General features: G+C 33.2%; 1 protein-coding gene across 1 annotated transcript in view; it reads right to left on the bottom strand.

The window, feature by feature from the left end:
- Positions 1 to 674: 674 nt before the first annotated feature.
- Positions 675 to 17,080, bottom strand: part of SREK1IP1 (SREK1 interacting protein 1) — a 35,528-nt gene continuing 19,122 nt past the window's right edge. Inside the window, exons 4-5 of the mRNA XM_081053639.1 lie at positions 5,131 to 5,203; positions 675 to 2,840 (exon numbers count right to left, since the gene is read on the bottom strand). Coding sequence (XP_080909765.1) covers positions 2,651 to 2,840; positions 5,131 to 5,203 — 263 coding nt within the window. The 3' untranslated portion in view covers positions 675 to 2,650. The remainder of the gene's footprint in view (positions 2,841 to 5,130; positions 5,204 to 17,080) is intronic.

Here is a 17,080-nt window from a genome sequence, read left to right as displayed (position 1 = left end):
GGGATCTCAGAGATAATGTGGTACAATGTTTTATAGATGAAAGACACCAAAGCCCAGAGAAGCTAAAATGACTTTGCTAAAGGTCAGAGAGGTAGTTAGAAAGTACAGGACTTTTTGGATTTTTACTATTCAATTCGGTTTTCTTTCTGCTACATACTGCCTGAGAGGAAACTTCATTAATTTTCTCCTAAAATACATCAGTGAGATTTGCATCCAATCCCAATAAGAAGAACAGGATCACTTTAGAAGAAAATTACTTTAGTAAAAATAAATGAATTTTATTCAGATGAGACATTCCAAAAACTAATCTCAAATGATGGAAAATTTACTTAAGAATAATTCCAAGATTGTTTCTGGGAGAAAATAATTACTGAGCATTTATAAAATCTTTTAATTTGCATACTATATTAGTTAATGAGGGCTAAATTTATATAACTCTTCTGAACCGTTACTGTGTCACCATTCAGAAAACAAATGTAATAAGCCAAATTATAATCTCTACTACAGAAATCAAACTTGCCATTAAACTTAAATTTAAAACAAAATTAAATTAACCCTGTTCACAATAATTATCATTTTTAACCATATTATACACTCAGTGAGATGAGGCTATCCTTTTGCATGCAGCATTCTCCAACCACTTTTTAAAGTTGTTTTTTTTTACTTATTTTTTTCATCTTGATAGCCAAAGAACTGTATTTCCATTAAATAGTTTTCAAAAATACATAAAATATAGCAAAGGCAAAACAAATGCTTAAAAACCTAATAGCTCTATGTTTTTTTCCCAAACAACAGACTGAACTATTTAAACAAGGTAATTTCCTTTTGAGGAGGTCATATGACTAACTTAGTTCATGGAAAAGCTAGAAGTGTGAGAGCTCCCACGGCCATAATGCCACCATAGGGATGTGGGTGTAGCACCCGTAGAATTTGAGCACAGTAAGCATATGTTCAAAGGAGTTATGAGGCTCCTCCACTCTTACTGAGGTCATGCCAGATAGGGGTGTTGGGTGAAGAAAGAACCGGTACACCTTTCCAGCCTGTAAAGTTACATGTACTTACCATGTTCCCCAAAAAATAAGACTTAGCTGGACAATCAACTCTAATGCATCTTTTGGAGCAAAAATTAATATAAGACCGGGTCTCCAAAAGAAGCATTAGAGTTGATTGTCCAGCTAGGTCTTATTTTGGGAGAAACACGGTACCTGATTTCATCATAATGAATTCATCTACAGCCATATCTATAGGTTACCAATTTGAAAATTTTTAATTGCACCACAGTGAGGTACTTGCAATCTTTGGTGCTGTGCCATAATAACTGATTGACTTTTGATGCTGTTACAGTAAGTATTTAACTTATTGGGCATAAGGGATACACGAGTGTTAAGCAAAATAACTAACACTGATCGCTGCTGAAATTAAAAATGTAAGCCACATTTATATCTACCAATATGTGTTTGAAAATGCTTACCTATATAAAATTTCCATGTTATATAAAGACTTTCATGATGCAACTCCCTGGCTTTAAATTTTAAAAAGTACAGAATAAAATTCTTAATCCTAACTGTTTGTCACTGTTCCTGAGGTTTATGATTGAAGTAAAAGAGAAACACCCCAAACTGGTCATTTATGAAATCATAAATTCAGTGTGAGACCTGCTTCAAAATTACAAATTATTTCAAATAAATACATATGTTCACATTTATAAAAATTTTCCACATTACTCATAGAAACAAGCTTCATAAAATTTACATACTGAATACAATAAAAGTCAATTTTAATGAAGATTTAGCTGTCATTCTCCTAAATAAAAAGGTCTGTGTTTGAGGTATCATTTTAAGACATGCCAATATGGCACATTTGTACAACCCAGGTATCTATCCTAAAAATCCTGCCCAACACAGTATCATCTCTATGAGACTAATAGGCTGAACTAGACTTATCTTTTTAAACAGGAAGAAATATTTTAATTGCTACAAAAACAAAGGACGCAGGTACTAGAAACTCTGCATGTCATAAAACAGTGATACTTTGTTGTATTTTCATTATCATCTTCCTGGAAACACCATTCATTTAAAAAGTCCTAATCAAGACCAATAAAGCAGCTCCATCTTCTGTCTCCTGTGACATCCAAAGAAAAGGCTAGAGATTTAGAAACAGTGAAGAATTTCACTGGCTTCCTGCATTACCATAGGCTATAAAAAGGTATTAAGTTCATCAGTGTCAAGAGCAAAACATTATCCCCTACCTCACTGGATCACTGGAAGGTGGGCACTTGATTCAGCAATACCCATTGATCGCTAGGTAGATTATCGGTGTTGACTTTAGTAAAGCCATTTACAAACAACTTATGAAGCAATAACACTAGTCAGACACACAGAAAACAAATACCAAAAAGGATGTGTTTTGTATGTACAGATATCCATACTTGCGGCATGGTTATTAAGCGATAACACTGATTCAATACTCTATAGTCGTAACACATTAAAAATATATTGCCAGAGGATAATGGTCCCATATAAGAAAAAAATGTCTATATGGAAAAGGCTGTGATTAACTGCAAAGCATAATTACATAGCAAATTCCAAGGAAGGTCAAGTGATTTTCAAAACCAAATTTTTAAATTTAATGACTTAAGCCACAGTCTGAGTTACTTTTTGGAGATTTCAGATCTATCAGGGGTGGAAGAATGCTTTTCCTTTTTTCTCTTCTTTTTTTCCTTTTTGTGATGTTTCCCCTTTTTTGACTTACTCTTTTTTTCTTTTTTCTTTTCTTTCTTCTGATATTTTTGTTTCTTTTGTTTTGAAGTGTCGTCTTCAGTGGAACCGGATGAATAAGACCTATGGGCAATAATACATACTGGCTGATAACTGCCTTTATAGCTGAGAAGTAAATTTAAATGGAATTTGAACTGCCTTAAGTCCTTCTTGGAGTAAGGTGGGGGTATAAACAAAGAAACTCATGCTTTTACATTTGTATTCTCTTAAAATGCTGAATTTAGAATTTTTGCTACTTGGTCACAGAAACTGGCAAAACAAATATCTCTATCCTGCTTAACTCTAGTAATAAGTTTCAAATTCAGTAAGGATGAAATGATTTTTCTGATTTTCCGTTTTTCACCGCTTCGTACCCTTCAAAATCTTATAAGGCAAACATGAAGTGGCATTTACCGACCCTCATTATATACATAATTCACTTGTGTATGTAATAACTTGTTAGCATATTCTATTAAAAGAGCCACAAAAGGATGCAATTATATAAAAAGGGCTATAATTATACCTCAGTATAAATGGATGAAAGCTGAACATTAGCAAAGTAAAAGCGCTTTTGTTGATTCTTTTGATTTTTCAAGTTAAAGGACTTGATTCCTCTAGATACAGTGATACAGATGAACAACTGCATTCCAAAATAATTTCACTAGATACAGAAAAAATGCCTTTAAATGAACACTCTATGTAAATGAATGAGGATGATTTATCATTATACTTTATTTTTCTAATGTCATTGTAATACTAAATTGGAAAAAGCTGTAGAATTCCTTCTACTATTAAACAACAACAACAACAACAACAACAACAACAACAAAACAGAAAAAGCCATCTCAGTATTTTACATGAAGGGGTGTGCAACAATCTACCCACACCCAAACCCAAAATACGTGTTACAAGACATAAACTGAGCTAATTTAAAATATAAAAAGCATTAGTTCAGTGATCTAGTCACCAGAAGTTAAAACCCAAGCTAAGAAAACCCAAGACAGACATACAGGAGAGGAGACACTAACACGGGAGACCACAAGGCTGCATCTGCAGAGTAACGCGTGTGAACTGATTGCACCCCCGTTTTCTGTGATGTTGTGTTCCTTTCTCCTCTTCTCTACTTAGACTTCTGGCCATTCCCTGAGCTTATTTTCTTATGTATTCTCTTGCTCTCTCTTCAACTCTATTATTCTCAACTCTTCTCTCTTTTCTTGTTCTCAAGGCCCTGCTTGACCTTAGGATTCTGACTAAAACTTCTCTGCCTGCACATTTTTCTCTGGCTTTTGGTCCTGGATTCTCATTTTTAAGACAAACTGTTAGACTGTGGCACAGCAACTCTATTAGGCGTCATTATCTCTGCTCAGCATGCCTAGAAAAGTTCGTATAATTCCAGGCCAGAATAAATACTCTGTTACTATAAAACAAGTAGATTAGAATTTGGAAGAAAACAGATAATCTCAGTTTTACTATAAGCAATCCACCTTGCGTGCTAATGCAAATGATTCAACAACATACTAGTTAGACTACACCATACACTGAGCTCCAACTACCTTTTAGTTTTTACGTTAAAGATTACTATTTAGTTCCCAGCACTTGAAATAAGATAACTATTTCAATTTATAAAATAGTGGAGGTGTGAAAATGTATACATTATTAAGTGCTCTATAAAACCTACAAAGTGACAACACCTGATTTGCAGAATTTACTGTCAAAAAACTAGAATCTATGCCTGACATTACCATTGCCAAGTGCCTTAAAAAAATGTCTGCATGTATATGTTTGTTCTAGTATAAATGAAACTGCACTCATTAACCATGGAAAAGTTGCTTCTTAATTCTTTTCATCAATTACTTTAACTATTTAATTATTTAAAAAAATTGATATAAAAATTCACAGCTGGCTGACGAAGGTTCTGAAAGACCTAACGGAATTTTCAGCAAAACAAGTGAGTACATAAATTCAATTAATAAATTAATTTCTTAGACATGGCAATGATATTGAGAATACAAATATTAGGCTTCAACTTCATATATAGGAGGATCAAATATATTGTGTGAAGAATTTGAACATATGTCCCATTAAAAGATTAGCTGATGTTCTAAAACTTAAAATAGAATACAAGTAGAATATATAAAAGAAGGGGAGGAGTGTTATTTATTTATACCTTAATTTGCTCCAAAAAGAAAATTTAAGGTGGCCGAGTGTTGACTTGATTCCTGACATGAAGGACTTTATTTTATTGAAACAACAGAGCATCTAAGTTACATTAAAAAATATTAATGTTAAATAAACTGAACTATATGTGAAAATATTTTATAATCCATCATTGATTTACAGTCTTGCTTTTTAAAAAGTGATATTAAAAAAATACCTTTTCCTTTTTTTTTTCAACTTGATTTTCTCTTTGCTTTTTGCTTTTTTCTTCTCCTCTTCTTCATTTATTCCTGTGTGTTGAGGGGAAAAAAATCAGGTCACTCACCATGGGACTACATATAAATATGGTCTGTATACATTTTTTTATTTTGGTTGTGGGTAAATTTCACTTGTTAGGATATTGCACTTTTCTTGTAACAATTTCCCCTTTCTTGATTTTTTTATTGAGGTATAATTGACATATAACATTGTATTACGTTACATCAGGTGTACAACATACTGATTTGGTATTTGTACATGTTGAGAAATGATCACCACAATAAGTCTAGTCACCATACTGTTGCAAAATTACTTTTTTCTTGTGATGAAAACATTTAAAATCTATTGTCTTAGCAGCTTTCAAATATACATTATTATTAACTATGGTCACCATGCTGTACATTATATATTCATGACATTTATTTTATAACTGGAAGTTTCTACCTTTTGACCCCTTCACTTATTTCGCCCTCATCCCCACTCCCGGTAACTATTAATCTGTTCTCTGTATCTATAAGATTAGTTTTCTGTTTCTTTTTTTTTTTAATTTCACATTAAGTGAGATCAGATGGTATTTGTTTTTCTCTCCAACTTATTTCATTTAGCATAATTCCCATTGGTTATTTTGATTATGAACCTTACAAATTATATGCTTTTTATAAAAAATTTCAAATACTACTACTCTCTTGAGTTTCTAAATTATGTTTGATGGTGGAAGAAAAAACTATAATACTATCTGATGTGGTTCTAAGTGCATGTGGAGGACATGCTTAAAAGAACTGTATTGTAAATGGGAGAGGGTAGAGGGACAAAAAGGGAGGTAAAGTTTCTACACTTCACTTGAACTGGTAAAATGACAACACCAGTAGACTATGATAAATTATGTACATATAACACCTAGAGTAACCACTAAAAATACTATACAAACCCCATAAAAAAATTTAAAAACACTATGGATATATTCAAAGACACTATAGCTAAATCAAAATTGAATTCTACAAGTGTTCAAGTGACACTATAGATAAATCAAAGCACTACAGGTAATTCTGAAAAATGTTCAAATAAACCAAAGGCAGGAAAAAGAGAAAAAAAACCAGAATGAAAAACAGAAAATAAATAATAAAACGACAGTTAGCCCTAACATACAAATCTACAAGACTCTCACTTAAAATATAATAAAGGTACATTAAAAGTAAAATGATAGAATGGGTATGTCACATAAACATTATCAAAGGAGCATTTATCTGATATATTGATAACAGATAAGATGGACTTCAAATCAAAGAAAATTAGCAGTGAGAGAGAGACGTTACATAATGACAAAAGTTTCAACTCACCAACAAGCTACAGCCATCCTACCAAACAACAAAGCTGAAAAATACATGAAGCAAAACTGATAGACTTGAAAGGAGAAACAGACAAATCTACCATGGTAGTCGGAGACTTTAATACCCCTCTCTAAACCACTGATAGAAGCTATAGAGCAAGGATACAAAAGACCTTAACAATACCGTCAATCAACAGACTCAAAACAACATTTAAAAAACACTCCACCCAACATTTTTCTCTCAAGTGCCTACATAACATGAACTAAGATTTAATATACCCTGGGCCATAAAGCGAACCTCAACAAACTTGAACTGAAATCATATATAGTTTGTTTCTTCCACAATGGATTCAAATGAGAAATCAATAAAAGATAACAGGAAAATCTCCAAACACTTGGAAACAAAACACACTTAAATAATCCAACGGGCAAAGAGAAAATCTCAAGGAAAATAAGAAAATACATTAAACTGAATTAAACTGAAGTATATGAAAATTGGTGCAACACAGCTAAAGCAGTGCTGAGAGGGAAATTTACAGCACTAAATACTTAAGAAAAGAAGAAAAATCAAATCAATAATCTAAGCTTCCATCTCAAGAACCTAGGGGAACAAAGCTAAAGAAAGCCAAAGTCAATAAAATAAAATAATAAAGATGAGGAATTAATAAAATTGAAAAAAAGGAAAAATGACAGAAATTACCGATATCAGGAATAAAACACTACAAACCCTGCAGACATCAAAAGGATAAATAAATACTATGAACAATTCTACAAACATAAATTTGACAACTTAGACAATATAAACCCCTTTCTCAAAAAACAAATTGTCACAACTCATCTAATATAAAGTAGATAATTTTAATAAAATAGTCTGTCAGTTGTTTCCAAATTGATATATTTTCCAAATTGATATATTGTTTAATGCAATTCTTATGAAAATCTCAGAAAGAATTTTTGTAAATATATACATTATTCTAAATTTTACATGAAAAGAGATTAGAATAGTTAAAACAATTTTGAAAAAGAATAAAGTGGGGAGAACTAATCCAAGACTTATTATACAGTTACATTAATCAAGGCTGTGTGGCATTAATAGAGAGATAAACATAGATCAATAGAACAGAATAGAGAACCCAGAAACAGACCCATACAACTATGACCAACTGATTTTGGGCAAAGTACAAATAAGCCATTCAATAAAGGAAAGACAGCCTTTCAACAAATAGTGCTGGGACAATTGATCATTCTAAACCAATTAATAAACCTTGACCTAAGTCTCACATCTTAAATACAAAAATCAACTCAAAATGGATCATGGACTTAAATGTAAAATGTAAGACTATAGAACCTTTAGAAAAAAACACAGGAGACCATTTTTGGAATCTAAAGATAAGCAAATAGTTCTTACACTTGACACAAAAAGCACAGTTTATAAAAGGAAAAATTGATAAACTGGAGTTTGCCAAAATTAAAAACTACCACTCTGTGAAAGACCTATTAAGAGGATGAAAAGATAAGCTACATGTTGGGAGAAAATATCTGCAAACCAGATATCCAACAAAGGGCTAATATCTAGAATATATTAAGGACTCAACTTTTAACAGTAATGAAATGATGATTAACATTATTAGACATTAGGGAAATGTAAATTAAAACCACACTGAGATACAACTACAGAACTATCAGAATGCTAAAATAAAAAAAAATATATATTGACAATACAAAAAGCAGATGAGGATGCCGAGAAACTGGGTCACTCATACATTTACGGTAGGGATGTAAAATAGTATAGCCACTCTGGAAAACAGTTTGGCAGTTTATTAAAAATCTAACCATGCAACCACCATAAAACTCAGCAATTGTACTCTTGGGTATTTATCTCATAGACATGAAGTTTTATGTTCACCCAAATCATATTAATAGAAGTTTTATTTGTAATAGCCCTAAACTGGAAACTCAGAGGCCCTTCAATGTGTGACTGATTAAACAAACTGTGGTATAGTTTTATGCCATATTATTATTCAACAGTAAAAAAGAATAGACTATTGATATATGCAACAACTTGAGTGAATCTTCAGAGACTTACTGCTAGTGAAAAAAGCCAATTTGAAAAGGTTACATACTGCATGATTCCACTTATAAAACATTTTTGAAATGATAATTTTATCGAAATAGAAAGCAAATTTTTGCTTGCCAGAGATTTAAGGTAGTAAGGTCAAGAGGGAAGTGGATGTGGCTATAAAAGGGCAATATGACTGATCCTTGCTGTGATACAAATTCTCTGGATCTCGACTTTACCAGTGTAAATATTCTGGCTGTGATACTGTATTACAATTTTGGAAGATGTTCCCATTGGAGGAAACTGGGTAAAGGGTACATGGTACTCTGTATTATCTCTTACAGATGCATGTGAATCTACAATTACCTCAAAATAAAAAGTTTAGATAAAAAATAAATTGGCCCTATATGCATGGGCCTATTCTGTTCCACTGATCTATCTTCACATCTATACTATCTTGATTACTTGTAGTTTTACAGTCATTCTTGAATTTAGGTTGTGATAGTCCTCCAACTTTATTATTGATTTTCAAAGTATTTTTGCTATTCTAGGTTCTTTACATTCGCACAAGAACTTCAGAATTGGCTTGTCAATTTCCAAAACAGCCTGTTGGAATTCTGATAATGAGTAGTTTAAATCTATAAATCAAGTAGAGAAGAAGTGACATCTTAAAAAGGCTGAATCTTCTATGCCATGAATACGGTGTATCTTTTGATTCATACATTTCTTTAATTGCCTTCAGCAATGTTTTGTATGTTTTAGTCTTGAACATCTATCGTCAGATTTATCCTTAGGTATTTCATATTTTTAATGCTACTATAAAATGTATTTAAAATTTTTAATTTCTGATTGTTCATTGCCAGCATACAAAAATACAATTGATATTTTTTGCCTATTGATTATCTTGTACTCAACAACTTTGCTAAACTCAGTTATTAGTTCTAAAAGTTTTTTTCTTTTTCTTCCTCCCTCCTTCCCTCTCTCCCTCCGTCCCTCCGTCCCTCCCTCCCTTCCTCCCTCCCTCCCTTTCTTTCTTTGGTAGTTTCCACAGGATTTCTACAGAGGTGATCAAGTCAACTGCAAATAGACAGTTTTTACTTTTTTCTTTCCAATCTGGATGACTTTGATTTTTTTTCTTGCCTTACTGTATGGCTAGAATCTCTACTATAATGTTGAATAGAAGTGGTAAGAGTGGACCTCTTTGCTTTGTTCCTTTCTATGGAAATGTTCAGTCTTTTATTATTAAGTATGACATAATCTTTCAGTTTTTTTATAGACATCCTTTAACAAATTGATGAAGTTACATTCTTTTCCTAGTCTGCTGATAATTTTTACCAGAAATAGACGAGACTGCCTCAAATAACTTCTTAGAATGTTGTAATTATTATATAGCTGCTCTTTTTTAATTTGTTAAAATGGTAAACTACACTGACTGATTTTTGAATGTGAAACAAATCTTATATTCCTGGGATAAACTATACTTGGTCATAATACTGTATTATCATTTTTACATATTGTCGGATTCGATTGGTTAAACTTCTTTGAATTGCTTAAAATTTTCTTTATATCTATAAAGTCTACTTTTATTGTAGTGTCTTTATCTGGTTTTCTTATCAGGGTAATGCTGGTCTTATAATTGAATTGGCAAGTATTCCCACTTTAACTTTTAAAAGATTTTATTTAGAAATTTCTCCTTTAAATGTTTGGTAGAATTCATGAAAGATGCCATTCAGCTTTGGAGTTTTCTTTGTTGAAAGTTTTAACACTAAAGATGTAACTTCTTTAACAGATGTAGGTGACTCAGTTTACCTGTTTCTTTTTGAAAGTTTTGGTAGTTTGTATCATTCAAGTAATTTATCCATTTCATCTACATTGTCCAATTTATTGGCATGAGGTTGTTAATAATATTCCCTTATTTTAGTATCTGTATACTTTGTAATATTGCCACTTCTTTCATTTTTGATATTGGTAATTTAGGACTTTTTTTAACCTGATCAGTTTGGATAGCAATTTTTCAATTTTATAAATCTTCTCAAAGAATCAGCTTTTGGTTTCACTGATTTTTCTCTATTATTATCCTATTCTCCATTTTCTTGATTTCATCTCTGATCTCTATTATTTCATTTCTTCTGCCTGCTTTGAGTTTCATTTACTTTTCCTTTTCTAGTCTGTTACAGTAGACGTTTAAGTCATAAATTTGAGATATTTCTTCTTCTCTAATACTGGCATTTAGTGCTGTAAATTTGCCTCTAAGTACTACTTCAGGGGCATCCCATAATGTTATGTTGTATCTTCATTTTCATTCAGTTTAAAATACTTTCTAATTTCCTTTGATCCAATGAGTTATTCAGAAGTGTATTGAATTACAAATATTTGGGAATTTCCCAGGAAGCTGTTATTAATTTCTAAATTAATTTCCTTGTGTCTAGAGAACATGCTTTGCATAACTCGAATCCTTTAAAATTTATTAAGACTTCTTTTATAGCATAGAATAAGGTCTATCTTGGCAGGTGTTCTGTGTATGCTTGAAAAAAATGTGTATTCTGCTGTTATTAAATGACATGTTCTATAAATGTTAAAAAGGTCAAGTTGCTTGATAGTGTTACTCAAGTCTTCTATATCCTTTCTGATTTACTGTCTACTTGTTTCATCAATTATTAAGAGATGTATGTTGAAATCTCCAGGGTTCTATCAGGGTTCTCTTCATATATTTTGAACTTTGTTATTAAGTATATAAGCACTTAGTACTTTTATGTCCTCTTGATTAACTGACCCTTTTATCATTATAAGAAACCTACTTTATCGCTAGTAATATCTTTTGTTTTGAAATCTACGTGATCTCATATTAAACTAATCACTTTAGCTTTCTCTTTAGTAGCTGTCTTTTTGCAGCTACAATAAGTTCAGAATAACTATTGTAAACATGTCCAAAAAAAAAAGTTATGAGAAACTAAACAAATAACAGTAGTTATGGGAATAATTTCCTCTTCCATTTAGGAATTATGGATAAGGAGACCACTGACTAGATTAAATAGGGAAATTAATTCTAATAAAAACAAAATAATCCTAGAATTCAAGAAATGTTTTTCCTAGCTACCTACCCTTAAGAACTAGCAGTACTGACAGCAATAGGATATGAGAATTCAAGCACTGAAGACAAAAATTTATTTTAGATAATTCAGTGTTTCTATACTGCAACGAATAAAACTATTCCACCTCTATCTATTGAGGTTTCTTCTGAGATAGAATGTTGAAATGTACAAGGCATACAGGAAAAAGAATTCGAGTTTTTGCAAAATGATAATTTCTTGGGAAATGATACAACCAACCTTTGGAAAACAAAACAGAAGGCCAGAAGGTCCTTATGTACTTTAACACTCAAATTTTGTAATGATCAGCCAGAGTGGTGGTCTCTGTTCCTCTCCTCTCCCCTCAAAAGGGCAAAAAAAGAAACCGGATTTGATAGTTTTTTCCTGGACACTTGAGAACATCTATCTACAGCAGCCATTAGATTTTATCTTGGACCTGCCCCCTGCAGTTTGGCTTTGGGATTGATCATTTTGGGGATCTAATCCTGATGAATCCCTTGCTGCTTCTTCCTCTTTACTCGCTCCTCTGGTTCTCAGTCTCAAAAAATTCACATCAGTCATCCTTTTTAGCTCCTGTGGACCTGTTTTGTACCTGCTTCTTTACTAGTGTACCTTAGTGCACCCACCAGCTTCTCTCTCTTTCTCTCACGCACACACACACAATTTTAACTTGGTTTTTCATTTTTGGTAACTAATGTACCTGTTGTCAATTTATTAAAAGAAATATGCTTTGATATGTTAGCATAACTGCTCTAGCTTCTTGAGTATCATAGCTCTACGTGGCTTCAGATTTAGTACCTATGAACAGATACAGAAGACGTTTATTACACTTTTTACCAAAGGTAGTTACCGTTGTAATACTTCTGTGTAAAATTTGTTTTCCTCCTTGCCCCAATGTTTTTTGTTTTTTGTTGTTGTTGCTTTGGTAAATAAATAAAGCTTGGTACTTAAGGAAAAAAAAAAGAGTGGTGGTTTCTTATGTAAGATGCAGGAGTCAGCGATTAGGATCCGGTGCTTACACACAGCTTACCCACCCCCCACACCCAAATTTGTCAAAATACAACATTTTTTTTTGGATTAAACTAAAAGAATATTATAAAATGTTAAGGGGTGAGGTATGAGAAAACTATCTCCTAACATCAGGCAAATTACTGGTTAATATTAAATATCACTAAGTAAAATAGAGTATGGAAAAAATCCACTCCCTTGAATTTCTTGGGTCCTTTGTAAATAGTCAAATATTTTTACCTTGATGTTATACATTTTGTAACATAAATAAGTCTTCAGATATTTGCTACTACCACTTACAATTCCAAAGCTTCTTCAGGAAGTTCAAGACACAGCATAGAACTTTAACAAGCTTCCTGAAGTACTGTAGTGCTACTAGCCAGTAAGCATGTTCACACACATGTCACACTGAGTCAGTAAGACCCTATGATCCTTGCTATGCACTGATTGTTGGATCTTTCCCTGTTCATAGCACCAGTGATAATAATTTTCTAAGGAGGCATGCGTCCCAGGTTGTCACAGTATGATAAGACGATAATGCTTGTTCCCGTCCATGTCAACTCCTACTCTCACATTTTCTAATTTGCATCAAAAATTGATGTTAGTCATTTAGACTTTTGTTGGTTTCTAATGAAAGATATTAATCTTTTCAATCTTTAAGTATAAGATATTAAGATACTAAATGCATTGAAAAATATTCAATATAATAGAAGCAAACATATACAGAGGCAAAATAGAAAACAGAACCAATACAAAAATAAGTTTTGACTCTTGTTTTTTTTTTTGGGGGGGTGATATTTCTCTTCCCTTTTACATCTCCATTTCATAACAGCAGAACAACTATTTACATAAGTACACACAAAAAATTCTTTCCTTTCTTCTCACTATTTTTATTCTGTCGTTAAAAACAACAACAAAAACGACAATCTTATCATATTCAAGATATTTGGTACAAGAACTCTATTTCTAAAGATGAAGAATTTAAGGAGTCCCGGGATTACTAAAAGATGAGGGGTGAGAACTCACACGCAACAGGTAACTGCTTTACCTTCACCCCTTTAGAAGTTCTAGGCAATAAAAGAAAGCTATCAATGGAATTAAGAACCACAGCCTCTACACTCCCTTTCTCTATGTCCCTAGGAACCAAGCTATTGTTTATTTGGGTAGGGGTCATTGGGTTTGTATTAGGTGACCATGAAATAATATGGATCCCTTTTATAATCCTGTATTATTGTAATCTGCATGATATATTAAAATGAGGACTGTTCCAGGTGGGAGACATGAGACTTGGAAGGACGTTCAGACGTAGGTGACCACGGGCAAGCATATCTTGAAGGAAGGAAGGAAGGAAGGAAGGAAGGAAGGAAGGAAGGAAGGAAGGAAGGAAGGAAGGAAGGAAGGAAGGAAGGAAAGAAAGAAGAAAGGAAGAGAGAAAGGAAAGCTAGATGGATTGAGTCAGTCATTCTCAATGTGAGGTTAGGAGAAAGCTGATTCTCAGAAGGAAGATTAACCAACTATTCCGTCATGGAGTTTATGATACTTAGTTAACCCTTTCCCCTTCTTCCAAGAGTGGCTTTGTCCCAGGTCTTCTGATTGAAAATCACCTGTAGAATAAACGACTATTCCTGATGGGAGTGTACTTCATCCTTCAAGACTGATGTGGTGAGGAAAAAAAAAGGTCAAGAACCAACAGACTGGGTAATCTCCAAGGTTGAAGAACAGCACATTATAATGAAAACAGCATAGGACTAGTCGTCAAGAAACCTGGATCATGGCGCTGGCTTTACTGTGATCAGTTAGTGACTCTGGGAAGTTACTTGTCCTCATTTTTATTTTTCTATAAAACAGTGATTAAACTATGTGTTTTCTAAGATCCTTTCTAATTCTAAAATTTTATGAATTTATTTATTTTTATTTTAGGGAAGTACAGATGGATGGGGTAGAACCAGTCTTGTGGAATTGATGACCTGAGGTTTTCTCTCCTAGAATCTTCTCTTCTGCTCTCTGTGGTTTGGCAGCACTCTATGCCTGGTGAAGCTATCTTCCTGGGATCTCCCTTTACCAGCATCCTAGGTATTCCTTTCTTATCTCTTCTATTTCCTATATTCCAGGTCTTCCTTTTTTTTAATCTACCCCTTACTTTAGTAGAAAAACTCTGGAATAAGTGCTCTAAGAAAGGGTATGTGAGAGGTCAATTCGTTCTGAGGCTTCGAATGTCTGACAATGCTTTTATCTTACTTTCACATTTGGTTGATAATTTCGTTGAGCGTATCATTCTAATTTGGGTATAATTTTCCTTCAAAAATTTGAAAGCATTATCCACATCTACTAGCTTCCAGTATTGCTTTAGAGAAGTACAAAGGTATTCTGACTCCCGATCCCTCACCTATGACCTGTTTTAGCCGTGACTCTGGAAAGTTTGAATGTTCTTCTTGTTTCTTATGATACAAAGTTTCATAATGGTGTAACTTTGTGTAGGTCTATTTTTAACACTGTGCTTGGTACTTGTTGAACCTTTTCACCTGGAACTTAATGTCCCTTAGTTCTTATATATTTTTTGTTTTCTTTTTCTGGGACTCATTTGAATGAAGTATTTTCTAGACTGAATGCTTCAATTGTCTTATCTTTTTTTCTTTTGTTTTGCTCTTCTTAGATTTCTTGAACTTTATCTTCCATGTCTATTATGTTTTTCAAATCCACTTTTTTAATTTCTAAAAGTTCTTTTGGTTTTGTTCTTTTTATAGTAACTTATTCATGTTTAATGGATGCTATATCTTATCTTTCTATGAGAGTGGATATTATTTCTGCTAAGTTTTCTTTTCCCTTCACAAATTCTGTATTCTTCAAGTTTATTATTTTTTGTTTGTTTGATTTGGTATTTGTATTTCATACTAGAGTTGTTCCTATGAAATTCAGTGTTCCCTGATTGTCTGAAAAGTTGACTGAAAGCTTTGAGCAAGCAAGCTTGGAAATCTGGACTTTACTGATAATATGGCTAGGCAATGTCTTTTAAGAATCCCTGATGTCATCGTTGTATGGTATATCCCAGTTTAAGGACCCTTTGTCTTACCCTGTCTAGAAAGTAGTCCTAGAGTAGTCTGTCGAGGTGATGGACGGAAGCCATCTGGCTTCACAGGGTAGGGGAAGGGAACTGAGAGTCTTTAACCATCTTTCACTTTGGATTTTTAACCAACCCCCTGTTTTTAGTCTTATATACATTCTCACTTACAAAGGTATCTAAGGATACTCATTAGCAACTTTATGGGGTTTAGAGTGTATGTGAGGTTACTTCTCAGCTTTCCACACTATTAAAGGATTAATAGTTTTCTAAAGTGTACAGTCTGTTATCACTAACCCAATGGCTTTTCAGCAATATTGTTACTATTGTTTCCTATCCCATTTTCTTTGTCCTTCTAGGTTTATGTTAAAAATTTTTTTTTCTACTATCACTTTAGTGACCTTTCAGTTGGAAGCAAAAGTAAGATGTGTATTCAAGCAGCTATCTTTACCGTGAAGCTGTATATACGCATATGTAATGTAACTCTTGCTTGCCCTCTTTGGGACACTCTCTCTCTTCTGTCTTGTCCTAGTACCCCTGCCTGGCATTTGACTTCTTCACTTACTTTCTTGGATATAATGTGAAAAGATTTAAAAAATTTAGGTGTTTATTGTTACCTGATAATCTAAAAATGAGTTTAACCTTTTAGTATTTCTCTCATCCCATGTCTAAACCCATATTCAAATAAGTTGCATTTTGCTTCTGTGTGACATCTACCATATGGCATTTTGTAGTTCACAAAGTATTTTCACACACACCATCACATTTTATCCCTAAAAACCCCACTGCAAGGATAGGCTATTTATACACAAGATAGGAAAAAAATGGTTAAACACCAGGTCTGCAATCTCTGCTCTCTTTGAGGGAAGAGGAGGATGCCCTAGGAAAGAAATCTCTTTGTAGACATGCTAATGACAGACCACCTGGAAACAAATCAATGTGTTTGCTAGCTAGAGAATCATTTTTTGGGGGGAGGGGACTTAAATAACAGAAATTTATTTTCTCACAGTTCTGAAAGCTAAAAGTCCGTGATCAAGCTGTTGGCAAGAGAATCCTTATCTACGTACTGCTTATAGCTGGATGTACTTGGTTTGTCTAAGATTATTTACAGTAAATAATCCTGGAATCTATGGATTTATGGGGCATGGATCCCTGGAAAATGTAACTATCTGGACATAAAATTGAGATGTTTTATGATTAAAATAACTTTCTTTTGTGTAAGTCAGATAGAAACCTCTTATGTTAATCCTGGCCAGAGTGGGAAGTAGAAAGAAACTACCTGGGAGCTGCACTGGTGGTGCCAGAACTCTTGCTGCTTTGCCTATGCCTAATGATCACTGATAGACTTACACTGTTACTAAAGCCTGA

The sequence above is a fragment of the Rhinolophus hipposideros genome (assembly GCF_964194185.1).
Source record: "Rhinolophus hipposideros genome assembly, chromosome: 7".
In the NCBI taxonomy this organism is placed as follows: Eukaryota; Metazoa; Chordata; class Mammalia; order Chiroptera; family Rhinolophidae; genus Rhinolophus; species Rhinolophus hipposideros.
Note: the sequence above shows the minus strand (reverse complement) of the source record. Positions and strands in the feature narration are given on the sequence as shown.